Source organism: Meleagris gallopavo, chromosome 16, assembly GCF_000146605.3.
Source record: "Meleagris gallopavo isolate NT-WF06-2002-E0010 breed Aviagen turkey brand Nicholas breeding stock chromosome 16, Turkey_5.1, whole genome shotgun sequence".
Classification (NCBI taxonomy): domain Eukaryota; kingdom Metazoa; phylum Chordata; class Aves; order Galliformes; family Phasianidae; genus Meleagris; species Meleagris gallopavo.
The window spans coordinates 12096636-12120593 of NC_015026.2; the positions used below are offsets into that span (position 1 = coordinate 12096636).

The following is a 23958-nucleotide window of genomic DNA, read 5'->3' on the forward strand; positions in this document are numbered from 1 at the left end:
GGAGCGCCGGGCGGTGCAGGTAAGCGGCCGCGAGCGGCGGCGGGGCCGGAACCGGAGGCTGAGGATGGCCGAACGCGGGTGGCTCTGCAGGCGGGAAGGGCCGCGAGCGGCGGCTCAGCTGCTGGCAGCTCCGGCTGCGGGTCGCTGGTGGGATGCGGGCGGGTCGGAGGGCAGAGCGGCGGACGCAGAAGGAAGGCGCTGGTGCTGACACGGATCTTGGGCGCCCGGAATGGTTCCGTTGGAAGGGAGCTCTGAGGTCTCCCAGCTCCGTCTCTTTGCTGTAGGCAGGGCTGCCAGCTCCCAAAGCGGGCAGCAGCTCCGGCTGCCCATCCGTGCCCTCGGCACCTCCAGGGATGGGGCAACACAGCTCTGCACAGCGCTGCCGGCACGTCACCAATCCCTCAGAGAAAAATTTCCCCGACGTCTAACCTAAATCTCCCTTCTTTTAGGTTAAAACCGTTTCCCCTTATCCTGTCACTGTCCAACAAGTGTAAAAAGTCAGTTTCCCTCTGGTTTATATGCTCCCTTTACGTACCGGAAGGCTGCTCTTAAGTCTACCCGCGGCCTTCTCTTCTCCAGGCTGCACAGCCCCGGCTCCCTCAGCCTGTCCCTGTCCAACCTCTGAGCATCTCTGTGCCCACACCTACAGCTCCGCATCCCTCCTGAGCTGTGGCCCCAGTCCTGGGTGCAGTGCTCCAGGTGAGGCCTCAGAGCAGATGCAGAGAGGGCAGATGGGAAGAGCTGGGTTACCGTGGCTGTTTGGAGGTTTGTACCTGTGCTCCTGGGTGCTGCACACACCAGGCACTGCTCATGTGGACCTGCAGAGATATGCCCTGTGACTCTGGGAAAGAGATGTGTCCTCTTCAATGTGTTAGAAGAATGGATTTAGGTAATATGATGACTGCAATTAAACAGATATATAAACTAACACACGCATATATATTTTGTAGGCGTGTTGATCTCGATTCTATGTAGTGAAAGCTGATCCTCCCTCCTCCAAGATGGCATTTGTTTCAGCACAAGGGCCCACAGTGGTGGACCAAACCACTCTGATGAAAAAGTACCTTCAATTTGTGGCTGCTCTTACAGATGTCAATACACGTAAGATACATTTTTTTCCATAATCATAAAATCACTTTTGAACTGGAGGGGACCCTTAAAGCTCATCTAGTGTAACTCCCCCGTGCTGACTGGGGACACTGACAGCTCCATCAGTGCTCTGATCCATCCCCTGAGCTTGGATGTCTGCAGGGATAGCGCATGGCCAACATTCTGTGCACCTGTGTCATTGCCTCACTATCCTTATTGTAAAAAACATTTTCCTTACATTCAATCTAGATTTCCCATCTTCTCGTTTGAAACCATTTCTCCTTCCTTGTCTTATCAGAACAGACTGCTAATAGAATCATAGAATTGTGTTCACTTGTGGTTTGTTTCACAAATGTCTGAATATTGTTCAAAAAGTTGACAAATGCGTGCTAAATTCAGTTTAAATTTTGTTAAAATACTGGTTTTTGAAGAAGCAAAGTGATGAATAATATTTCCTTGAGCCAAAGAGAGAGTGAGTCGTGTGTATGTGGTTGTATGACAGGGATGTTTGTGAGAGTTGTGTGCCTTATAATTTGGCAGTGACAGCTAAACTGATAAGATCTGATTGCTTCTTTCATCAGTGAACCTGGTACTTGCTTTCATGATTTAGCTTTGTGTTTGTTTACTTTTTTATTTGAATTTCCTTTTTCAGCCGATGAAACCAAATTGAAAATGATGCAAGAAGTCAGTGAGAATTTTGAGGTAATGAATAAAAAAAGTTGTCCAGGATGGCAATCCTTGTAGTGCTTCGTGTCTGGCAGTTTGACATCTGATATTATGCAGTTAGAAGATTGTGTATTATTGTTGTGAGTTGTAAGTTCTACTATAAATCACTTATGTTACTGCTGCATTTAGCAGCTATCCAGATGTTTAAAGAGTTCCTCTTTGTACTTGAGAGTTCTTTTATTCTGTAGTCATTATTCATTAAGTATTTAAATAAAGGTGACATCACCTTTTCTTTTTTCTATTTAGCTGAGTGATCTGAAATCTGTATTTTAAGCATTGTTTTATTTATTTTGAGTTTGTATTTTGTTCTTATGATGCAAAAGGCCCTTTGTTACTCCTGAATAATCCCACAGGATGGAAGTGAGGAGAGCTGTCAGATGCAGTCTGGCATCAGGAGTGGAGATGACTCGTGACATCTCTTGCTCAGTGATAAATCAGGTTTAGATGAGCACCAGAAACAAAGTTGAAAAACAAGTTAAACCAAGCATAACTTAGTCACATTGTACTGAACACCTAGTTAGTATGAGTCTGTTCTGAAATTATGGAGAACTTGTTCTTTTGTGGAATAAATAAATGCAAGATCTTAGAATAGCTGTAATGCTCTCTTTGTCGTGTTTTTAGCTGTGATAAATAAGAAAAAAAGTGCTGTTGCTGTAACAGCTTTTGTCCACATCTGTGTTGTTTGAAGTGATCTTGCTTAGTCTGTGGCATGGACACAAAAATACCCATTCTAGTGCTCTTTGATGTCATCAGATATTCTTAAGTAAGCTTTATGCAAGGTGTTGGAAGTGCAGTGCTGTTGCAGATTTCAGTTGTTAATGAGCTATCAGTGGAACCTCCTGTCCAGCAAACTGTTTTGTTTAGGTTAATGCAGTGAAATGCAATTAGAGCTATTACAACTGTATTATTTGCATTAAAAAAGTTAAAAGGTTTCATCCTTGGTTAGTGTGTATAAAGAACTAAGCTGTCTGTGACTGTTCTGCAGTAGTTTGTGCACAGGCTGAGCAGAACCTACTATTACAGTGAGTGAGTATCTGAAAGTATCCTCCTGGGGTTTTGTGTGTGTTTGTTTCAAAGATGCTAACTCTGTAGTATGTCAGCAGATGCTTAAATACTACATCTGATAAAAGTCACTGAAAATATTTTCTAGAAGCTTTGAATGTAACTTGATACAACACACTACCACAGATTGTATGTCTTCATGTTTTCATTTTCTTTTAAATTTAGAATGTGACATCATCCCCTCAATATTCTACATTCCTGGAACACATCATCCCAAGGTTCCTCACCTTCCTGCAGGACGGAGAGGTTCAGTTTCTGCAGGAGAAGCCAGCCCAGGTGAGCTGTGCAGAGCATCTCTTCGCCTTCTGCAGTGCGTGCAGCAGGCTGCTCGTTCAGTGATGCTCTTGGTTAGCCAATGAACTGACTTCTGTACTATCTTTGTTCTTAAAAACAGATCTGTTGTTTGGAGTGAAACTGAAAAAGTCCAGTTTCTGAATATGTTGCTTTTAAAATTTGCAGTCATGCTTCTAAGTGCAGCGAGGGAAAAACTAGATGTGTTGGACTTGGATTTCTCACTGATAAGTTGTTACACTTTGTAGCAAAAGGCCGTGGTTGAGAATCTATTCCATTAAGGGTTTACTGGACTTGTTTAAGGACCTCATTTTCAACAGTGATTGTTACATTTGGCTTATTTACCTGTTTAAAATAGGAAGCATTTTGTGTCTGTATGTAAGTGCGTGCCTGTGCAACGTAAAGTGGCACTCAAGTATGGAAGTTGAAAACATGCATCAACTAACCGTCGTTTTCTGTGGTCTTCTAAAAAATCCCAGAAGCTCCTTATTTATTTAATTATTTCTTAATTTAAACAGCAACTCCGGAAATTAGTGCTTGAAATAATCCACAGAATACCAACAAATGAACACCTTCGTCTTCATACCAAGAATATCCTGTCTGTGATGTTTAGATTTCTAGAGGTATTTATCTTTGCTTATGGGTCTGTGTGTATATTTTCTTTTAAAAACTGTTCCAGATTTGCGGAAAGTTTTACTTTGTCTCCAGAATTGCTGAGGGTGGGTTTTTGAGTAACTATATTGGCTGTGCATCTGGAGCAAGAGTGGAGCAACATTCTACTTGGTCTTTATCAGTGTAATTACTTACTGTCTGTAGGATTTCTGATTTCTTCTTCTTTTTCTCCCTTTCTTGGCTTTTAATTTTGCAGGGAACTGTTCTTTATCGCTTACTTTAGACAACATTACATTTATAAGCATTTTTTTGCTTAGTTTATATAGATGGAAATGCTTTATTCTGGAGATGTAGATCTGCTTCTTATTCAGCACTGAAAACATTGTTACTCGAAGCCTGCCAAAAATAACATGTTATATTTGGAGATGTCTTGGTGTGCAAATGGCTCCACTCGTGCTTCTGTCTGTGGGGCGTGTAGTCAGGTCTGATGATGTACAGCCATTGAAACTTCTGGTTTTTGTTCCAAAAGGGATGAATTTAATTTACTGTCATCCTTCTCTGGAGGCTACAAGGTAAAGATAGATCAAATTAAAGGCATCTTGTTCATGCAAATCTGCAGAAATGGAATGCTGAGATAACTGTGCTTTTATGGGGTTTTGAAGTTGAAGAATGCAATGGTAGACTCACTGAAGTTCTGTTTTTTGTCAGACGGAGAATGAAGAAAATGTACTGATCTGCTTAAGAATAATAATTGAACTGCACAAACAGTTCAGACCAGCAATCACTCAAGAAGTAAGTGATCAATCTTATTATGTAGCATAGAGCTTGCTCCCATGCTCTTTTCAAAATTGTTGTGTGTTTTATTTCTGTTGTCATTTTCTGTTTGTTGACCTCTAGTAACCATGTATTAGAAAACCAACAGCAAAAAACCAACCCTCAAATAATTTGTAGAAGAGGATTGCATAGGGCTAAGCAGTCCAGCACCCTGGAGAGGGTAAAAAACCAACCAAACAAACTGTTAAAGTCTGGTTATTTTCACTTCAGGTGTTTATGGATACTGTGTTAGCATGGGAGCATCTCTAAAAAGGATTAAACATCCTCAGAGGAAGAGAGAATTTCCTCTGCCTTTTTGGTTTGTGAAAGAAAAATCCTGGAAATTGAATATTATTGTCTTTTATTTCCCTCTTCTCCTTCCACACTTATGTTACTCCTGTGCTCAAGAAGGAGTTTGCATGAAAGTCTGTTTTTCTTCTTTTGCTTTCTTTCCTTGATTTTTTTATTTTTTTCCCTCGGAAGACTTAATTGTTTTCTAGTCATTATTCCTATTTGTACCACATTGGGAAAATGTTGAGGTTATAGTTAAATTGGGTTCTTTCCAAGTCAATTCAGGTTAGTGTTAGTGGAACAGAATAGACTTGGAGAACACTTCAGTATCCCTTTTAGGTGTCATGGGAAGTGAACTCTAGTGGTGGCTAAAGGTTGTATGTAGTTGTACAGCTAATACAGACGTTGTAAAATTTTTCTAAGTTTTTGGCTGTTGGTGTAGCACCTTTTTCTTTCCTAGATCCATCATTTTTTGGACTTTGTGAAGCAGATTTACAAGGAACTTCCTAAAGTTGTGGTGAGTTTATTTCCCAAATCACCCTTGTTGTAGTCAGGGGACTAATTCCTCTGTCTTAATTTTGCCTCTAAATGAGTTAATTACTTTTACATCTAATGATTCAGTTATTTTTAAGAAAAATATTTAACAGAAATACTCCACGAAATAGAGAAATTTAGACTTTGATTTAGAAAATCTTGTGTTTGTAGTACTAACAGTGTGAGAAAACCAAGGTGCATTTGTTTAATAAAATAGCATTCTATTGGCTGCACTGATCTCCAAATTTTGGTGTTTGTTTTTTTTTTTGTTTGTTTGTTTGCTTTTGTTTTTTTGAGGGAAGGCTGAAATGACTTACCTTCCAGTAGAGTTCTTCAACTTGGTTGATCTCTGGAGGCCGTTGCCTTTTCTTTCTGTCAGATACAGACTGTCTGCTTCAGCGTTTTTCTTTTCTGCTTCCTGCTGTAGTAGGAGCAAAAGATTAAGGGGGATGCAGTCCCAGCACCTTCTGTAGTTGTGAAGGTCCTGTGTAGGAGAAAATATCTACAATGAGTTGTGGGGAAAAATTATGTGGAAGAATTGCCTTGGCTGTAACTAGCACGATTGATTTCTCTTCTGCTCTTTGTCTGCTTGTAGGGACGGTATTTCGAGAATCCTCAAGTGATTCCTGAGAACACTGTTCCTCCTCCTGAGATGGTTGGCATGATTACAACAATTGTGGTGAAGGTAAACCCAGAGAGAGAAGACAGTGAAACAAGAACTGTAAGTATTCGAACTGAGAATGCAGTAGGCTCTTTTTGTTTGTTTGCGTATCAACCTGTATTTGTAGAAGGTGATTGAAACTTGTCATATTTGCTATGCAACTGTAACTTCAGGATTTTTTATTTAATGTAATATACCAAGTGGCTTTGTGCCCCTTAAATATTCTGCAAATATATCTATTAAAATGAGCAGTTTCTTTAAAAATGCATTACAAGCACTTTTAAAAATCAACAAACTGTTTATAAAACATGTATTTTCTTTTCAGCATTCTATAATACCCAGAGGATCTTTATCCCTGAAGGTCTTGGCCGAGCTACCTATTATTGTTGTTCTTATGTATCAGGTTAGTATAGTGTTGTGTTTTGCACCTAAACACTTCTGGTTACTCAGTTGTTGTGTAACTTCTCATGGCAAAATGTAACCAATTTTTGAGACTAAAATATGGTGGAATAATAATCCTGTGAGATTTTTTCATTGTCTTTCATTAGCTCTCAAATATGTTGAATGCAAGAATGAGTTGCATGTTTCTCTTGTTTCTCTAATTATACTGTTTTTTTTCTTTTTCTTTTTTTTTTAAGCTCTACAAACTGAACATTCATAATGTGGTAGCTGAATTTGTGCCCTTGATTATGAACACTATTATAATTCAGGTTTCTGCTCAAGCCAGGTAAAAGTAATTCAGTACTGCTTTGATGATATGTGGAATAATCTTCCTTAACCTGCTATTCAAGGTTGCTTGAAATATTTTTGTCTTAGATCCTTTGAGTTTTGCTTCTAGTCTTAGTGCTTTTAATCTCAAAAGTAGCAATGATTATTTGATGTAAAATTGTCCTACAGTGACACTTTTGTACTTGAGGTAATTGTCAGATTTGAATATTTCCATTATGTGTCACTGAGAAGATTCATAGTTATGAGCTGCCTCCCAGTTTATTATTTAGTAGGCTTTTTTTTTTAAAATGTAGTTTCTGACAGAAATAGATGTTAGCGCAGATAGTATGTGATGGAGACCACACAGCTGGGACTTTGGTGGCTTCCTAGAGATAGATAGCTCCAGTGTTACAGTTTTGCTTTTCCAAGTCTAGCTTGTGTGGAGCCATGTGGTGTTGCAGATGTGGGCACTGTTTTGCCTGCTTCAGAGAGATGTTTCTAAGGAGCAACACTGGTGCTGAGCAGTGCAGCAAGATTACTACCTCTGTCTTTCCCTGTCTGCTCAGATGATCTGCATAAGTAGTTGAGACTTGAAAGACATGCAAGGCTTTGGGAAGGAATATTGCTTGGAGAAAAATGACCCCAACTAGGGGAAGAGAGGCAGCTGTTTAGTTCCAGTGTATTAGCTTGGTGTTCTGCAGGGGGTTGAAAACTGTATGGTTGCTTCAGGGTTGTGCATTTCTACTTAAAGCATAAAATGTTGTGTAAGTAGGCTCTCCCATAATGAATTTATTTTCTTATGGAGTAAGAACCTCAATTTAAGGTGATGTGATTTGATACTGCCATGAATTTTCTGACTAAAGGTTCTAAAAAGGGGGAGAAGAATAACCACTGTTCAATTTGATTTCAGGCAACATAAACTGTATAACAAAGAACTGTATGCTGATTTTATCGCTGCTCAAATTAAAACATTGTCTTTTTTGGCTTACATCATAAGAATTTACCAGGTAGGCTGCGTTTTTGTTACTTCACTACTCTTAAATGCAACAGATCTCTCGTTACTTTATGGTGGGAAAGCCACCTGTATGACTGCTGTGCTTCAAGGGTTGGAGAGAAGAACATTTGGGTAGTAAACCTGACCATCTGTAGAGCTGTACTTGGTTATCCTTTCAGAAGTGTTCTGATGTGAATGCAAAATAAAAGCATGTATGAAATGGCTACTGTATTTTATTTTTACAAGCAGACTTCCTGGAGAGAAGTCACTGAGTTTTAATTCAATGTTGTATTGGAGATGCAAAAAGAATTTTAAAGTAGAGTATAATAATAATTGTATTTTCATTATTTTTATAGGAATTAGTGGCTAAATATTCTCAGCAAATGGTGAAAGGAATGTTGCAATTGCTCTCCAATTGCCCAGCAGAAACAGCACACCTCCGGAAGGAGCTTCTGATTGCTGCTAAGCACATTTTAACAACAGACTTGAGGAGCCGTATGTTTTATAACTGCTTTTTTATAACGTATCTGCATTGAAAAGATTTCAACTATGTCTGTGTATTTAGGAGGTACATTTGTGTACATTTTGGTTAGGACTATTACATAATTGTCATTACTTTGGGAAGGAAAGTGAACTTTGCTTTCAATTCTGTTCTTTTTGGGTTCCTCTCTGTACTTGAGGTTTTGCTTTTTACTGCAATCTACTTTGTGTTATTTGAAGGTGGGATCATTCAACCCTTCCTGTCATTGCCATTATCTGTCCTTAGGATGGAGTGAACTAATCAATTCAGTGACCTTTTTGAATTCTATATTTACAAAGGAAAAAAAAAAGCTTCTTTGACCTTGCTTTTTCATTTGACTTTGTTACTGATAGCTCTTCAGTATCCCAAGTTCCATATATTCTTTCTCACATTTGGGATAGAGCTTGCATGACGACACACAGAGCAGCGTTTTCATGGGCAGTAACTCATTAGTTGCTTCTAAAAAGTTCTGTGAAGTTGAAATTAATGGAACCACTTTTTCCAGCTGTAGCTGTTCTCATTATATGCGTAGGGTTGCTTTGACTGTTCTGTAAAGTTACTGAAGGAGGAAGTGCCAATAGAGTTATAAGAGTTTGATTGAAAGTTTACACGTTTCTGGAGTAAATTTTATTGTACAACTTTCTATCTTTGGTTTCAATATGTACAATGAGTTGCTTAATGCTTAACAAATTTATTTTAACTTTTTCTTTGCTAATCATTATATTTAGCTTTCATTTTCTTTCTTTTTTTTTAATTATAGAATTTATTCCATGCATGGACAAACTGTTTGATGAATCTATATTAATTGGCTCTGGATATACTGCCCGAGAGACACTGAGGTATGGCAGAAAGGTTGGAATGTCTTCCTGAGTGCCTGCCATGGCTGCTTTCTTTCAGGGTTTGCTAATATTTACCACAATGTCTATATAGAGTTTTAAATCTTTATATTGCTCATTTTCACGAGATCATGAGTAATCAAGGATTAATTGTGAAAAAGCTTACCAGCACTGCTTCCCATGTGGTTTGAAACATCTGAATTGTTATGGAGATGAAGTTGTGTGCACGGGATGTTCAGCAGCAGGTGAATAAAGATCCAAGTAGTTCTAATATTGGCACTGTGGGATGAATTAATGCTTCTTTGGTATGATACAGGTTGTAATTCTCTTGTGTAATTGAAAAAACCTCAAAACAATGTATTGGCATAGAAAAATAGAAAATTTTAATGAGAATCTTGAAAATAGATCCAGGTGGTGATTATTGGTTAAGTCCAATTAGCAGCTGCTATAATTGTCCTCAGTGTGTTTTCTTTGTTTCTTGTTTTTCCTGGCAGGCCCCTGGCATACAGTACACTGGCAGACCTGGTGCATCACGTCCGGCAGCATTTACCCCTCAACGATCTCTCCCTTGCTGTCCAGTTATTTGCCAAGAACATTGATGATGAGTCATTGCCTAGCAGTATCCAGACAATGTCCTGCAAGCTCCTGCTAAATTTGGTAGACTGCATCCGGTCTAAAAGTGAACAGGAGAATGGAAATGGTAGAGATATTCTCATGAGAATGTTGGAGGTACTGACGTGTTTAAAATTTTTGATAATAAAATGAGTAGTCTAATTAATATTTTGTAGTATATTATCAATCACATCTTACTCCCTCCTTTCTTCAGAAATGAGGATATGCCAAAGCAGTATGTTAACACTTTGTGGTACACTTGAATATGTTTGCAGTTATATAAGCCATTCCAGAAATACAGATTCTTATTGGTCTAAGTATGTTAAATTGAAGGATTAGGATTATGAGATTTAGAATCATCTTTAATTCTAAAGTAGGAACTTACTTTCTTTTTTTTTTTTCTTCCCCTCTCCACTCTGCTCTTCTGTTTCCTTTCTTCCCTGTCCCCACAGGTGTTTGTTCTGAAGTTTCACACCATAGCACGATATCAGCTTTCAGGAATTTTTAAAAAATGCAAACCACAGTCTGAGCTCGGGGCGGCCGAGGCTGCGTTGCCTGGAGTGCCAACAGCAGCAAATGCAGCACCTGTTCCTGTTCCATCTCCTGCCCCGGCCACTCCAGTGGCCCCTGCCCCTGTACCTGTGTTTGAAAAGCAGGGGGAAAAAGAAAAAGAAGACAAACAGACTTTTCAGGTCACAGACTGCCGAAGCTTAGTGAAAACTTTGGTCTGTGGTGTGAAGACAATCACGTGGGGCATAACGTCATGCAAAGCTCCTGGTGGTAATGCTGCATAATGTTTAGTTACTCTTGACTTTTTACATTCTGCAATTAAAACTAGCCAAAAACAAACAAATAGTATTTTTAAGATGTAACTGCTGTTGTATTTTTTTTCTCCTTTCAGAAGCACAGTTCATTCCCAATAAGCAGTTGCAACCTAAAGAGACTCAAATCTATATAAAACTGGTAAAATATGCAATGCAAGCTTTGGATATTTATCAGGTATGCACTCTGACCCCATACCATGTTTATTTTATGCAGTTTCTGTGTTAGATCACTTAATAGTTGTTTGTCAGCTAAAGTACGGATTGCACTTGTATGTTTTCATGAAGCCTTTCATTTCAGGGCCACATCTAGTGGGAAATTGTTTGAATTTCAGAGTACTTATCACTTGCAAGAAGCAGATTATTTTCATAACAGTTATTATTGTCTATACTGAGGCTGGCAGGTCAGACTAAAAATCTTTATCTTTTATGTAGTGGATTAAATTTCTTCTGCAGAGAGATTTTTTTAAGTTTAGTTACCAGCTGAAGCATTCACTTGGCACATGTTTATCTTTTGAAGTTGCACAAAGTGTTGCTGAAATGTAAACATGATTTAAAATCGAGTAGCTTTACAGATGCAGTATGATATCTCCTGTTTTTTTTTGTTTTTTTTTTTTTGCACTCCTGACTCCGTGATTTTGAAGTCTTTGATCTTCACACTCCATTTTCATATATTTATTGTCATACTTGGCTTTTGTGATTTCTAGTTGTATGCAAGATTCACATGCAATTCCCATAACATGAGTTTTACTCAAGGCCTTCTTTAGGAATAGCAGGGACAAGTTGCTACAGTTCTGTAACTGATAGATTCATTTTCTCAATTGCCATAGGTTCAAATAGCAGGAAATGGACAGACGTACGTTCGAGTAGCCAACTGTCAGACAGTCAGAATGAAAGAGGAGAAGGAAGTTCTGGAGCATTTTGCTGGTGTATTCACAATGATGAACCCACTGACTTTTAAAGAGATCTTTCAAACTACTGTTCCTTATATGGTGGAAAGAATCTCAAAAAACTATGCTCTTCAGGTATTATGTTTGTTGTTGTTTTTCTTCTCCAATTGATAATAACCAGCCTGTAGAAAATACCTCATGCCTTAGAGTACCTAAGGCTGAAGAGGAATTGTTAAGTAATAATGTTGAAATTAGCATGAAAGAATTAAAACATTTTATGAAAAGACTCTGCAAAGAGTTTGGGTTTTCAAAAACTTTCCAGGTTAAGTGATGAAATACAAACACGAGCACCTCAAGCTAGTACTTTTATTCACAAGAAGTATTAAACGTCCTGGAATTCCTGTTTTGTGAGTGAGATTGTTGTGTTAGTGTTCTGATCTAGCGCTTGGCAGAACCCATTCCTGCAGCATACATCTAAAATCTGAATTTAAATTGTATGCATGGTTCTTTTCCTTTGAGGATAACATGAATTGTGTGCACAGCAGGGAAGCTGGAGTGGAGAAGCAGAAACTGGTCGTAGTTTGTTTTTTTATAATTGGTAGTGTATTAATCCCTCTGTTCTTTTCATTGCAGCAGCATTAATTCCTTTGTGGTTTCCTTTTATAGATAGTTGCCAACTCCTTCTTGGCAAATCCTACCACCTCTGCCCTCTTTGCAACGATTTTGGTAGAGTATCTTCTGGACCGACTGCCAGAAATGGGCTCTAATGTGGAACTCTCCAATCTGTATCTCAAGCTGTTCAAGTTGGTCTTTGGCTCCGTCTCGTTGTTTGCTGCTGAAAATGAACAAATGCTGAAGGTAAAGATCATTTAGATTTAAAAAAATAAATAAATCTGTTTTCACTCTTAATATATTCTTCAGATGTTTGAAGAAACTTAGCTTTATTCTGTATATCATTTGATAGTTTTTGAGCCACTATTAGCAGCATTGTTCAAACAGCCATCCGTTACTGCCTTATTTATGAGGCAGTTTCTGTGAATGTTTGACACTGTAGTGATGTGCTAATTCTGAATCTGAATGGCTGAGGCATGCATGTAGCCTGGCTGGGATTAGCACATACTTCATAGCTTTATGGTCAGGACAGTTACATATCTTGTGCTCTTTTTGTTTTTGCCTTATTAATGTAAGGATTTTGCTTAGACTGTCACTTCTGTGTGTTAGTGAATCTGGTTAATTCACATCATGTTTGGTGACACGGACCTCTTGAGTTAAAAAGTTTTGGGATGTCGCAAAGTTTGCATTGAGAAATTCTACCTTTCTATTAACAACATGTTGCTTGCTCGTTCAGAAAACTTGGTTTATGTTGAATATAATTATTTCTTTTAATAAGTTCAGAAATAATATGTTCTGAGCTCGAAGCTTTCTCAGAACTATGAGAAACAGCTGCCTATATAACAGAAAAACTTTAAAACGTTGTAGAACACTGCTCCTTCTCTCAACGTTTATCTCAATTTCCCTTTCCCCACCTTGAAATAAACACAGTTCCTGATAGAGGCAACTATATAAAAATGATTTCTCTGCTTAATGATTTGTTATTGCAGGATTAGTTCAGGATTTTCAGGACAGAACAGAGTAGGGATGACTATTTTTCCTGATTCTTTGGAAGATTAATATGAAGCAATGTTCCTAAAGAGGATGAGGCAATATTCATATAATTTTGGTTTAATTCTTTTACCATCAGAGTCAAGGTCATTTGGATTTTATAAGCTGGAGGTCCCATTCGAGGGATGTGACTTACTGCCTTCACAGTTTCACGCTTCTGTTACATTTTTGTTTCAGCTGGATTGATGATGTGGGCCTTGGGTAGACAATTAAATTGAATGATGAAGGCTCCCTGCAGCATTTGTGTAACAATGTGGAGCACTTTTAGATGTGAATTAAATCCAGAACTATGTCGCTGTTTGTACCTGCTCTGGGAGGTTCCTTGTATTTCTCAACTGTTGTTAATGATTCCTGGGCACTGTTGAAGTCCTCTGGTCCGTGAGGCTGCTGACCCTTACTCTTTTGGTTCTGGAACTGTTTCTTTCCTTTATAAAAGTTAGTTACTAAAGTAATACTACTGCATTCACCAAAAAATAAGAATTGATGATGAGATTATATCTGGATTAAAGTAATATGGTGAAATATCTTCTGTTGTCATTCTGATACTGCTGGCATTTCTGCTACCCATCCTTAGGTGCTCCAGAGCAAATGTGTTTCATTGTGTTAGACTTGTGGGCTTCTGTTTTAATACAGATTGTGCTTGGGGTAGCAAGCAGACTTGATTGTTTGGCTAATGTGAAAGCAGTATTTAATTAATTAACGAATGCTATGTGTTCTTGGTAACAGTTCCTCAGCAGCAATATGAAATTAGGATGGTATCGGATTACTTGGAGAAACTGAAGGGTTTTGATCTGAAGAAGTTGTCTCATGTAAAGTTACACTGCAGCGATGATAAAATTGATGATATATTAATCTTAAAGCTTTATTTTCTTATAGCCACATTTACACAAGATTGTGAACAGCTCTATGGAACTTGCACAGACTGCCAAAGAGCCCTATAACTATTTCCTGCTGCTCAGAGCACTGTTCAGATCTATTGGAGGAGGCAGTCATGATCTGTTATATCAAGAATTCTTGCCGCTGTTACCAAACTTACTGCAAGGTAGAACAATACCTTTATTCCCCCTCCCAGTTTCTGATCTTTTTATGTACGTAGTACTCATAAAGTTATGTTGTGTAATTTAAAAGAAAAAAAAAAACGACACAAAACCAAACGTAGCTGCTGGTTTTGAGCTTAGCAGTTGATTAAACTTGGACGTGGCTTATTTTCATTTTCTGTCAGCTGCTTCAGGCTCCATAGTTCTGGCTGCTTCACAACTACTGCTGCTTGTTTCCTGCTTTCTGTTGTGGGGCTGTTGGTTTTTGTTTGCTTGTTGTTTTGAGTGTGGGGTAGCAGGAGGAGCAAGGTTGCCAGGCTGTCACTGCTTCCGAGGGAAGAGCACTGCTGAGAGGCTCTGGCTCTTCTGCACTTGTGGGTGTGTTGTGTACACTTGCTGCTGCATGATAAATTACATGGAAGTTGTGTCAGTTTCTAGCAAGAAGTGGGAAAATGAATGGGTTTGATTAAATGAGCTTATGTGCTTGTGAAGGCCGTCTTCCAGAGATGCTGGATATGACCAAGGGAATATGGAGAACTACCTAAACCTACGGAGAAGCTTATCAGAACGACTTTGGGAAAGCAAAATCTGTGGTTTCCCCCTACATCTGCAGGGGCAACTTTTATTGTAGTTAGCAAATATTTCTCTTACATTTAAATCATTATGTAAAATATGTGTCAGTGTAGAGCTGCTAGTTAAGGTTGTGGACTATATGAAATCTTTTGTGAGGGGGGAGAGAGTTGGGGTACATATTTTGTCTGTATGGAAGAGTGGATGGACATTCACATAAACGTATTTATATGTTAGTATTTATTTTCAGGAGCCCACATATTTTAAAAACAATCTTCTCCATCTGGAGAAGATTTCAAATTTATATTGAAGTTCAGGTTTGGATCAGGCTGTCTTTTTGCTTTCATCCACTCTGTTCAAATGCTACTTTATTTTGACATTTATTTGATATTCAGTTCTAGTGCACACACAGGTCTTGTATGTGCGTGTACTTACAAAGCATTCACTATGTAGAGTCCTTAGATGAAATTTGTATTTATAATGGTGTTATGTTTTCTAAATACATTGTTTAGAGATAAATAAGCTTGCCATAATTGAAAATGTCACGTTATTCTGAGCTTAGGAAACAGTGACTTCTGAACTTTGAATTGTGGACTGTTTTTTTGTTTTTGTTTTCTTTTGAACGTGTAATTTATCAATGATTTTCAGGACTTAATATGTTGCAAAGTGGTCTTCATAAACAACACATGAAGGACTTGTTTGTGGAGCTGTGCCTCACTGTGCCAGTCCGTCTGAGCTCATTGCTGCCATACCTGCCGATGCTCATGGATCCCTTGGTGTCAGCTCTCAATGGATCTCAGACCCTGGTTAGCCAAGGCTTAAGAACACTTGAATTGTGCGTGGATAACTTGCAGCCAGACTTTCTGTATGATCATATTCAGCCAGTTCGAGCTGAGCTTATGCAGGTAAACCACATTTTTCCCCATTAAACCACAGGAGGTCGTCAATTCACTACATGTTAGAATGTTATGTGAAACTTTGATTGTAAGAACTGGAAAAAACTGTCATGGGAACCGTAGCTGTCTGATTTGTATGCGAAGCACAGTTTGGTGTTGTGCAACTGAAAGCTGAAACATTTAAAAGTGAATGAATCTTTTCTTCTATACCTCCTGGTAAGAAGTTAAAATTAAGGCTTGAGACTCTGTAGGAAGAATACTGCTATCTCAGATGAGTTGGTATAGAAAATGATGAAGATCTGGTAAGATTAGTTACCTTCAGCATACTGTGATTGACAACTGTATGCAATCTTCATATGTACAGAGATGATTGTATTTATACTGTGGCTGAAATTTGGAGCAATGTTATAAATGTGTCTGTTCGCTCTAATAGAGCTAGCATATCCTTTAGCCTGTAAATATAACATGTACTTCATTTTCTATTTAGATTTAGAAGCTAGCTCTCTGAAGATATTTCACTTGGTCCATGTTGGTTCTTAATTTTTCTCATTGAATTCGTAATGTCATCTATCTAACATTAGCCATAAGTATGACATTGCATTTCACGGGGGCAAAGATTTTGTGACCGACCACATTAATCAAATGTAGAACTGTGCATAGGACAGTCTCCTTACAAATCAGTTCACCTGTTTTCAACGAACTGCTTTCAATCCATCTGGATAAGTGTTTTTGTTTTTTTCTGGAAGATATGCAGGACCAAGTATCAGATACATGAGCAAGTGGTTTCTGTGACATTTTATTGCACTGTAAGTTGAAAAATTTTGAAGTGAGCCTGGTCTGACCTTGTTATGTTTAAACTGCTTCCAGGCTCTGTGGCGTACGCTGCGCAATCCTGCAGACAGCATTTCTCACGTGGCTTATCGTGTCCTTGGTAAGTTTGGTGGAAGTAACAGGAAGATGTTAAAGGAGTCACAGAAACTACAATATGTGGTCACAGAAATTCAGGGACCCAGCATCACAATAGAATTTTCAGACTGTAAAGCATCTATTCAGCTCCCTATGGAAAAGGTAAGGACTTGAGCCAGAAGTTTGCCAGTCTTTTTTTTTCCTTTTTTTTTTATGTCTCCTTTAAACTGTTTTACATTATCACTCCAAATAATAAATGTAATGATGCTGTTCTGCTTCTACAAAGCTTTAGGCTAGAGCTGAACTGGCAGAATAAATCTTTCCTGTGCATTTTTCCTCCCTTCCTACCTTTTTGTGTGTTGGTTAGATTAGGAGCAGGATTCTACTCTAAAATCTTCCTGTTTTCTTTATGAAGTGTACCAAAAGCTTATCGTAGATGTTCTTCAGTGATTATTATCCTAATGACTTTAATGATTTGGCTTCCTTTGTTGTCTGTAGGTTGGGTATAGTTTTTCTAATACTTGCAAAAATACTTTGTACTTGTAGTGTTTTCATCTGACAATCTCAGTGTCGTACAGATGCTTTGTTCTCACTAATTACAGCAATCTAATCTGTGACTGTAATTTGGGATCAGAGAATCAAGCTGGATTTTAAGTTAATTTGGTTTGTGGAGTTTTAATACATTTTCTGTGATTTTTCAGTAATAGCTCCACAAGTAGGTGTGATCTGAAGCAGTAATTGGATTTCTGTACAGGCAGCTGCCTCTCTTTGGCTCCATACAGCCAGCAGGCTTAAATACAGCTTGGGAGAAGGCTGTTGTTTTTTTTAATGCACATGGCTTTGCTGATTTCTCCTCTGTACTCAATCTGATGAGATGAATATGTACAAATATTGAATTGCTGACATCTTCCTATCCTGCCAGGTTTAATTCAAGCCAGGTTTTCCAGTACATTTGTGTATCTGACCTGTAACCTCTCCATTGTAGGCAATTGAAACTGCTCTGGACTGTTTGAAGAGTGCTAACACAGAACCGTATTATCGGAGGCAAGCTTGGGAAGTAATCAAGTGTTTCTTAGTAGCTATGATGAGCCTGGATGATAACAAACATGCATTATACCAACTTCTGGCACATCCCAAGTATGACAATTCTTTAAGCATAAATGCGTATGTAAAATTTATAGTGTCTAACCTTATGTACAGACAGTGTATTCTTCTTGGCATTTTTACCTATTGGCTTATCCTGCTTCCTTTTGAGTTAATACAGGACTTTTCAAATCTTTCTCTTGCTAACATGAATTTTGCTAGTATACAATGTGTGTTAATTTTCCATGTTTTCCATATTTTACTTGCAGTCCAATGTAAGAGATATATATATATATGAAAGATACAGATATGAAAGACAGCTATTTAAAATTTAATCCTGGCTTCATGTATTTAAATAATTGGAATATTTTGTTGCTTAAATGAATTTTCAAGATTGGATTGCAATATCGTATGCACACTTCTCACTTTTTACCAAAATGAAAAAGATGCAAAATCTGATTTCATTTAGTGCCCAAACTGTGGCATAGTCACATGCAGCTGATACCTATGTATGTGTTGGCTTTGGAATACTTTGTCATAGAGCAGCTGAGGGTTTTTATTGAATTATTTTACATCTTTTAAAATGTTAGTTGCTGGTACTTAATGACTTTTTGCTTTTAGACAGCTTTCACTACAAAGTGTGTGCTGGCTTTGAGTTGCAGTTGCTAAGGAGCATAGTAGCTTGTATAATTTGGACTTGTTAGACTTGACGCACACAGCTTTGCAGTGAATAGGTCTTATTGGGGTGGAGATTTGTTACATAATATTTCAATCTTGAAAGATTAAAAGCAAATGTCATTTTAAAAAAGGGAAAATGTCAAAATATTGAAAATGACATTCTGTAATTGAGTTGTAATGTGATGCCTGTATACCTCTTATTTGTAATATATGTGGCTTCTTCTGAACCGCTGGCTTGAAATGTTCGTGATGAAATTGAGCTATCCATCATGTTTGAGGCCAGTGGTTGACAAAATTGGTACCAACTGGGTGAACCGATCTAGATCTATCAAAGCGAGGGGAAAATGGGAGGTGGAGAAGGAGTTTGATATAAAGAGCAAACTGTAAATCAAGTACTTGTTGATGCTCATGGTTGAGCTGCTGACGCCGCACTTTAGGACTACAGAGAACTTAATTTTCTCTTCCAGCTTTACTGAGAAGTCCATACCCAGCGTCATTATTTCCCATCGGTACAAAGCTCAGGATACTCCAGCTCGTAAAACGTTCGAGCAGGCGCTGACAGGGGCGTTCATGTCAGCAGTGATCAAAGACCTGCGGCCCAGCGCTCTGCCTTTCGTAGCCAGCCTGATCCGCCATTACACCATGGTGGCCGTGGCCCAGCAGTGTGGTGAGCGGAGGGGCAGGGATGGCTGGGCTGCAGGGGGGAGAAGTTTGGTTGTCTTGTGGTGCTTACTTGGACGTAAGTCTGGATGTTGTGGTAGCCTTTGGGTAGTTATGTTGCTCTGGGGTTGTGGCCAAATTGCGCTGAGCAGGGAAAAATAATTGAGCGGGTTTTCAAAATTGTCTCCTAATAATGTTTTTTTTCAAAATACTGAAGCAAACGAATTAAATAGGGTCTGGAGTGGTTGATGTTTCCAGTGCGTTTGTGTAACTTGGCGGTTATTTTTGCAAGTGGTTTTTAATGTGGTTGTTTCCACTTGCAGTTTTGGGGGCCTATCAGAGGAACCAAGTAAACCTGCCTTCTTGTTTGGAGTTTGACTGTGTGACAGTTTGGGAAAAGACGTAGTATGAGCATATTACTTCATTGTTACATTAGTGGAACCTGAATTTCTTAAGATTCTTCATTTTAATTAAATTTTCTTAGGAGACCTCTGCAGTGCATAGGCTAGTAAGTAGAAGAAAATATTCAAGTAGATGTAATCTTTTTTCTTGTGAGCAAAGAATGCCTTACAATCCATTTATATGCAAATTGGCACAGCTCACTGTTTTTGCCATCCCTTAGTCATAGGAATAGCAATCTAATTGAAAGACTATTCATATTGAAATATCCATTATTTTATCTTTTTCTTCCCTTCCCCCCCATACCATCTGCAGGTCCTTTTCTGCTGCAGTGCTATCAGGTTGGAAGCCAGCCTAGCACAGCCATGTTTCATAGTGAAGAAAATGGATCGAAAGGCATGGATCCCTTGGTGCTTATTGATGCCATAGCAATCTGCATGGCTTATGAGGAGAAGGAGCTCTGCAAAATAGGAGAGGTGGCCCTAGCAGTGATATTTGATGTTGCAAGCATTATCTTGGGTTCAAAAGAAAGGGTAATATATATTTCAATTTTTATCTATATGATCTACATTCAACCAGTTCAGGTCTGCCTCTGAAACTCCAGAGGCTACCAATGAGCTAAGAAAACAAACTGATGGAATCCTTTGTTTGCAGGCTTGTCAACTTCCCTTGTTTTCCTACATTGTGGAACGTTTATGCGCTTGCTGTTACGAACAAGCTTGGTACGCAAAGCTAGGAGGTGTGGTGTCAATTAAATTTCTTATGGAACGGCTTCCACTAATTTGGGTCCTCCAGAACCAACAGACTTTCCTGAAGGCACTTCTCTTTGTTATGATGGACCTAACTGGAGAGGTAACTAGTGAATATATCACAGAGTTTGGGGGAAACTAAGTTTTTTCTTCAATTCATACAAATTAACCTTTTCTAATCTTGATTTTACTCAACTTCAAAATCTTTTGATAATGCAGTAATTCTAGTCAATGAGTTAATTCTAGTCATTTTAACTTAAACCAAGTGCTGAGTTTAGGAATCATTCCTTGCCCTGTCCTGCCCACTTTGCCAAAGTTATTGGAACTACATTTGATTACATTAGCTTATTTCTGAATGTAAATGTACAGATTGCATTCAGATCAGTGAAAGAAGATGATTCACTATAACTTGGTCTCTGAGTTTTTTTTTCCTGTGCTTAGTTTGAAGGTGTTATCTGAAGGCAGTATGTAGTTACAATTACCACAAAATTGTCTGCTTGACCTTTTCTTAGTTGTGAATCATACAGTAACACCATTGCTGAAGTGTTCCAGCTCTTAGAGATGGTTTGCATAGTTGTGTTCCATCGCAGCTCACAGCTTTGAAAAGGTTGCTGGGAAGTGAATAATGTTGTTTTTAAACTTAGTGTTTTTAGCCTTTTGCAGAGGATTCATCAAAATCAAGTGCAAGTTTGGTGTTGATGAGTGTGCTGATTTATAGCCTTTGTTCTGTATTTTTAAAAATGTAGAAACTTATTTATGATACCCTAGGTTTCCAATGGAGCAGTTGCTATGGCAAAGACCACACTTGAACAGCTTCTGATTAGATGTGCAACTCCTTTAAAAGATGAAGAGAAAACAGAGGAAATCATAGCAGCACAGGAGAAGTCTTTCCATCACGTAACACACGATCTTGTTCGAGAAGTAACCTCGCCAAACTCTACTGTGAGAAAACAAGCAATGCACTCGTTGCAAGTACTTGCCCAGGTCACTGGAAAAAGTGTCACTGTAATTATGGAGCCACATAAGGAGGTAAGCAAAAATACTTATTGAACGCCCAAGCAAGCCTGAAGTTGTTCACCAGTTTGGGTTTGCAAGATGCTTTTCTGAGTGCATTTTTACGTGTTAGTGGATGAAGTTGTTAGTGCTTTGATAGGGTATGTTTTCATTTGCTGTGTTTCACTGCTGTAAAATATAGTGTGGCTGTACTGTAGAGGTTCATGTGAACCATGCGTGATTGCTTAGTCTGTATTGCTTGTGTCTCCAGGTCGATTTTTTTCTGAAATTATGGGCTGTGTGTCCTACCACCAATCAGACGTAGGCTAGGCCAAATGCATATTTTATTTTCAACCTGTATTTTGTGTTATTATCTAAATCAGACATATTGCTATGCCTTTCCCAGTCCAGAAAGAGATTATGTAAATCAAAGTTGGCTGAAATCACTTTTTGCTACATACCCCTTAAAGCTGGTAGTATTCATTCTCTTGCAATGCTAGTAAATGTACAAAGGCCCTGAAGGCCACCACAATGTGTAAAATTATAGATGTCATTATTGCAATTTATGGAACACACAGAGTAGCCCCCAAATTATTATCTTATTTTGCTGAAGATTTTTATGAAGGAGAGTGGGAAGTTGGTGAAAAAATTCTGCGTGAATGTTTTTTTTTTGTTGTTTGTTTGTTTTTTCTTTTTTTGGATACTTTTAAGAGTTTAAGATATTCTTGTTTTTGTACTTTAATGCTTTAAATGCTTATGTTTATGAATTTCTTTTTTGCATAACATTATATGGAGCTATTGCCATAGGTATGTTCAGAAAGAGTACATGATAATTGAACGTACTGAGTTGCTTCCCCAACTGACAGTGAGATCAGGTATTTCAGACAAACACTTTTCTTCACTTAATGATTTCTAAAGAGGTGCAGCTGGAGCTCCAGTAGCAAATGGGTAGGAACGAGTGATCATACCTAATGGTGTCTTAGTGGCTGGGTTTGTGGGATTGTTTGAATAGGTTGTTAATTCAGTAATCTAAATTGCATTGTAGGTCCTCCAAGATATGGTCCCTCCTAAAAAGCATTTACTTAGGCATCAACCTGCAAATGCCCAGATTGGACTGATGGAGGGGAATACATTTTGTACAACCCTGCAGCCTCGATTGTTTACAATGGATCTAAATGTTGTGGAACATAAGGTTTTCTACACAGAGGTACTCTGATTTTATTTTTTCGTACGTGATGCATATACTTAAGTAATGATGGTGTTGTCAGAACTCTCATTGCTACAAATAGAGATTACTGGTGTACATTTGTTCTTTGTTTCCTTTTGCTCTCTTACTCCTGTCCTCAGTATTCCTTGTGTTCTACTGCAGTTCAGGATGCAAGAATTCCTGCAGACATGTCCTTTCACAACCTGTATTGTTTAAGCAGCATGTTTGCAAATAGACCTGCTAGGTACTGGCAAACTGTAAAACCCCTAGTTTTTTGCCAGACTCTACCACAGTGGCACTGTGAACAGGACTCTTGCCTCTGGCTAACCATTAGTTTTCATGGAAACTTACACTCTAATTTCAAGTAGAATTTTTGCCTGTGGGTGAAATTTGGGGATTGTAATTTGAATAAATGTGTCTCTATGAGGACGTAAGGCTCAAAAGATAACTGATAATACTATTTCAGTTATCCATAATTCTGTGCTAAAATGATTGCCTTTCTTTATTTTTTCCCCTAGCTTTTGAACTTGTGCGAGGCTGAAGATGCAGCCTTAATGAAGTTGCCTTGTTACAAAAGTCTTCCATCTCTTGTACCTCTTCGGATTGCTGCATTAAGTAAGTGAAAGTTCATAAACAAAGTTGGATGTGGATAAGTGCCCTTCTGAGCAGTGGGCAGTCTTCTTCCCAAGATCAGTAGAAAATTAGAGAGCTTGAAGACTGATGACTGCTCCCTAGAGGTCACAGTTTAATGGAGAATAATGGGGAAGTATCACTGCTTTCTTAATGGGTAGGATTTGCTTTCTGAAATTAACCCCTATTTTTTTTTTTTTAAGATTAATTATGTAATTGGGGACACTTTAAAACACTCCTAATAGACATTTCTTTTGTTTACTATTTTATGATGCCTGTTGCTTTTGACAAAGCATGCTGGGCATCGTGTGTCTATAATTTAAGATGAAATAAAAAAAAAACTTGACGAGAATAAGTGTAGAATTAGGGTGTTTTTTTTCCCCTCGTTTGAAGTTGAGTTTACAAAGAGAATTTTACTTTGATATTTGCAGATGCTCTAGCTGCTTGCAATTACTTGCCTCAGTCAAGAGAGAAAATAATTGCTGCACTTTTCAAGGCACTTAATTCGACAAACAATGAACTGCAGGAGGCAGGAGAAGCATGCATGAGAAAGGTTAGTATATTAAAACGTGGTGCTTTTGATTCTGTTCTGCCTGCTTTACTTCCTTGATTATAAGGAGTATAGCATGTATATAAACAGTATAGCATGGTCAGGCTCTGCTTTACAGGAGCAGGACTGTCTGTGTACTGTTTAAAGCCAGAATTAGTATCCCTGCCTAGTCCTGCATTGCACTGTCTGTTCTGTGGATGCTAGGCTGTAATGTAGAAAGCTGGGAGGAAAGGGATGTCCTCTCACCATGACACAGTGCCTGGTAGATATACCTCATTCTAATTTAGCACAGTTTTAATACCTATGCTCCGAATACAGAGAATGGTAATATAATGATAAAACTCCTTACAGCCTCTTCAAGAGGAGGTATAGATGGGTGGTATGTCATCTGGAATGTAAGTACTGGTGGTTTACATTTGCTTAGGCAGTCAAATGACTAGAGGATAGATCTCATGCCTCCGTGTTATTTTGGCCGTGG

The 23958-nt window shown here is 38.4% G+C and overlaps 1 protein-coding gene across 4 annotated transcripts in view; it reads left to right on the forward strand.

The window, feature by feature from the left end:
• The window catches only part of TRRAP (transformation/transcription domain associated protein), a 74553-nt gene continuing 50595 nt past the window's right edge, over nucleotides 1-23958 (forward strand). For 2 of the 4 annotated variants that reach the window (XM_010719681.3, XM_010719683.3), the window contains exons 1-29: nucleotides 1-19; nucleotides 951-1101; nucleotides 1742-1791; nucleotides 3043-3153; nucleotides 3687-3791; nucleotides 4489-4572; nucleotides 5345-5401; nucleotides 6014-6139; nucleotides 6405-6482; nucleotides 6718-6806; nucleotides 7698-7794; nucleotides 8138-8276; nucleotides 9062-9140; nucleotides 9632-9866; nucleotides 10202-10529; nucleotides 10651-10748; nucleotides 11401-11595; nucleotides 12127-12318; nucleotides 13999-14164; nucleotides 15378-15634; nucleotides 16493-16693; nucleotides 17517-17695; nucleotides 18760-18959; nucleotides 19667-19884; nucleotides 20006-20203; nucleotides 20869-21129; nucleotides 22139-22300; nucleotides 22819-22915; nucleotides 23362-23483. In XM_010719681.3, the coding sequence (XP_010717983.1) occupies nucleotides 1002-1101; nucleotides 1742-1791; nucleotides 3043-3153; nucleotides 3687-3791; nucleotides 4489-4572; nucleotides 5345-5401; nucleotides 6014-6139; nucleotides 6405-6482; nucleotides 6718-6806; nucleotides 7698-7794; nucleotides 8138-8276; nucleotides 9062-9140; nucleotides 9632-9866; nucleotides 10202-10529; nucleotides 10651-10748; nucleotides 11401-11595; nucleotides 12127-12318; nucleotides 13999-14164; nucleotides 15378-15634; nucleotides 16493-16693; nucleotides 17517-17695; nucleotides 18760-18959; nucleotides 19667-19884; nucleotides 20006-20203; nucleotides 20869-21129; nucleotides 22139-22300; nucleotides 22819-22915; nucleotides 23362-23483 (4224 nt within the window). In that variant the 5' untranslated portion in view covers nucleotides 1-19; nucleotides 951-1001. The remainder of the gene's footprint in view (nucleotides 20-950; nucleotides 1102-1741; nucleotides 1792-3042; nucleotides 3154-3686; nucleotides 3792-4488; nucleotides 4573-5344; nucleotides 5402-6013; nucleotides 6140-6404; nucleotides 6483-6717; nucleotides 6807-7697; nucleotides 7795-8137; nucleotides 8277-9061; nucleotides 9141-9631; nucleotides 9867-10201; nucleotides 10530-10650; nucleotides 10749-11400; nucleotides 11596-12126; nucleotides 12319-13998; nucleotides 14165-15377; nucleotides 15635-16492; nucleotides 16694-17516; nucleotides 17696-18759; nucleotides 18960-19666; nucleotides 19885-20005; nucleotides 20204-20868; nucleotides 21130-22138; nucleotides 22301-22818; nucleotides 22916-23361; nucleotides 23484-23958) is intronic. The other 2 variants (XM_010719682.3, XM_010719684.3) reach the window with 1 other exon arrangement.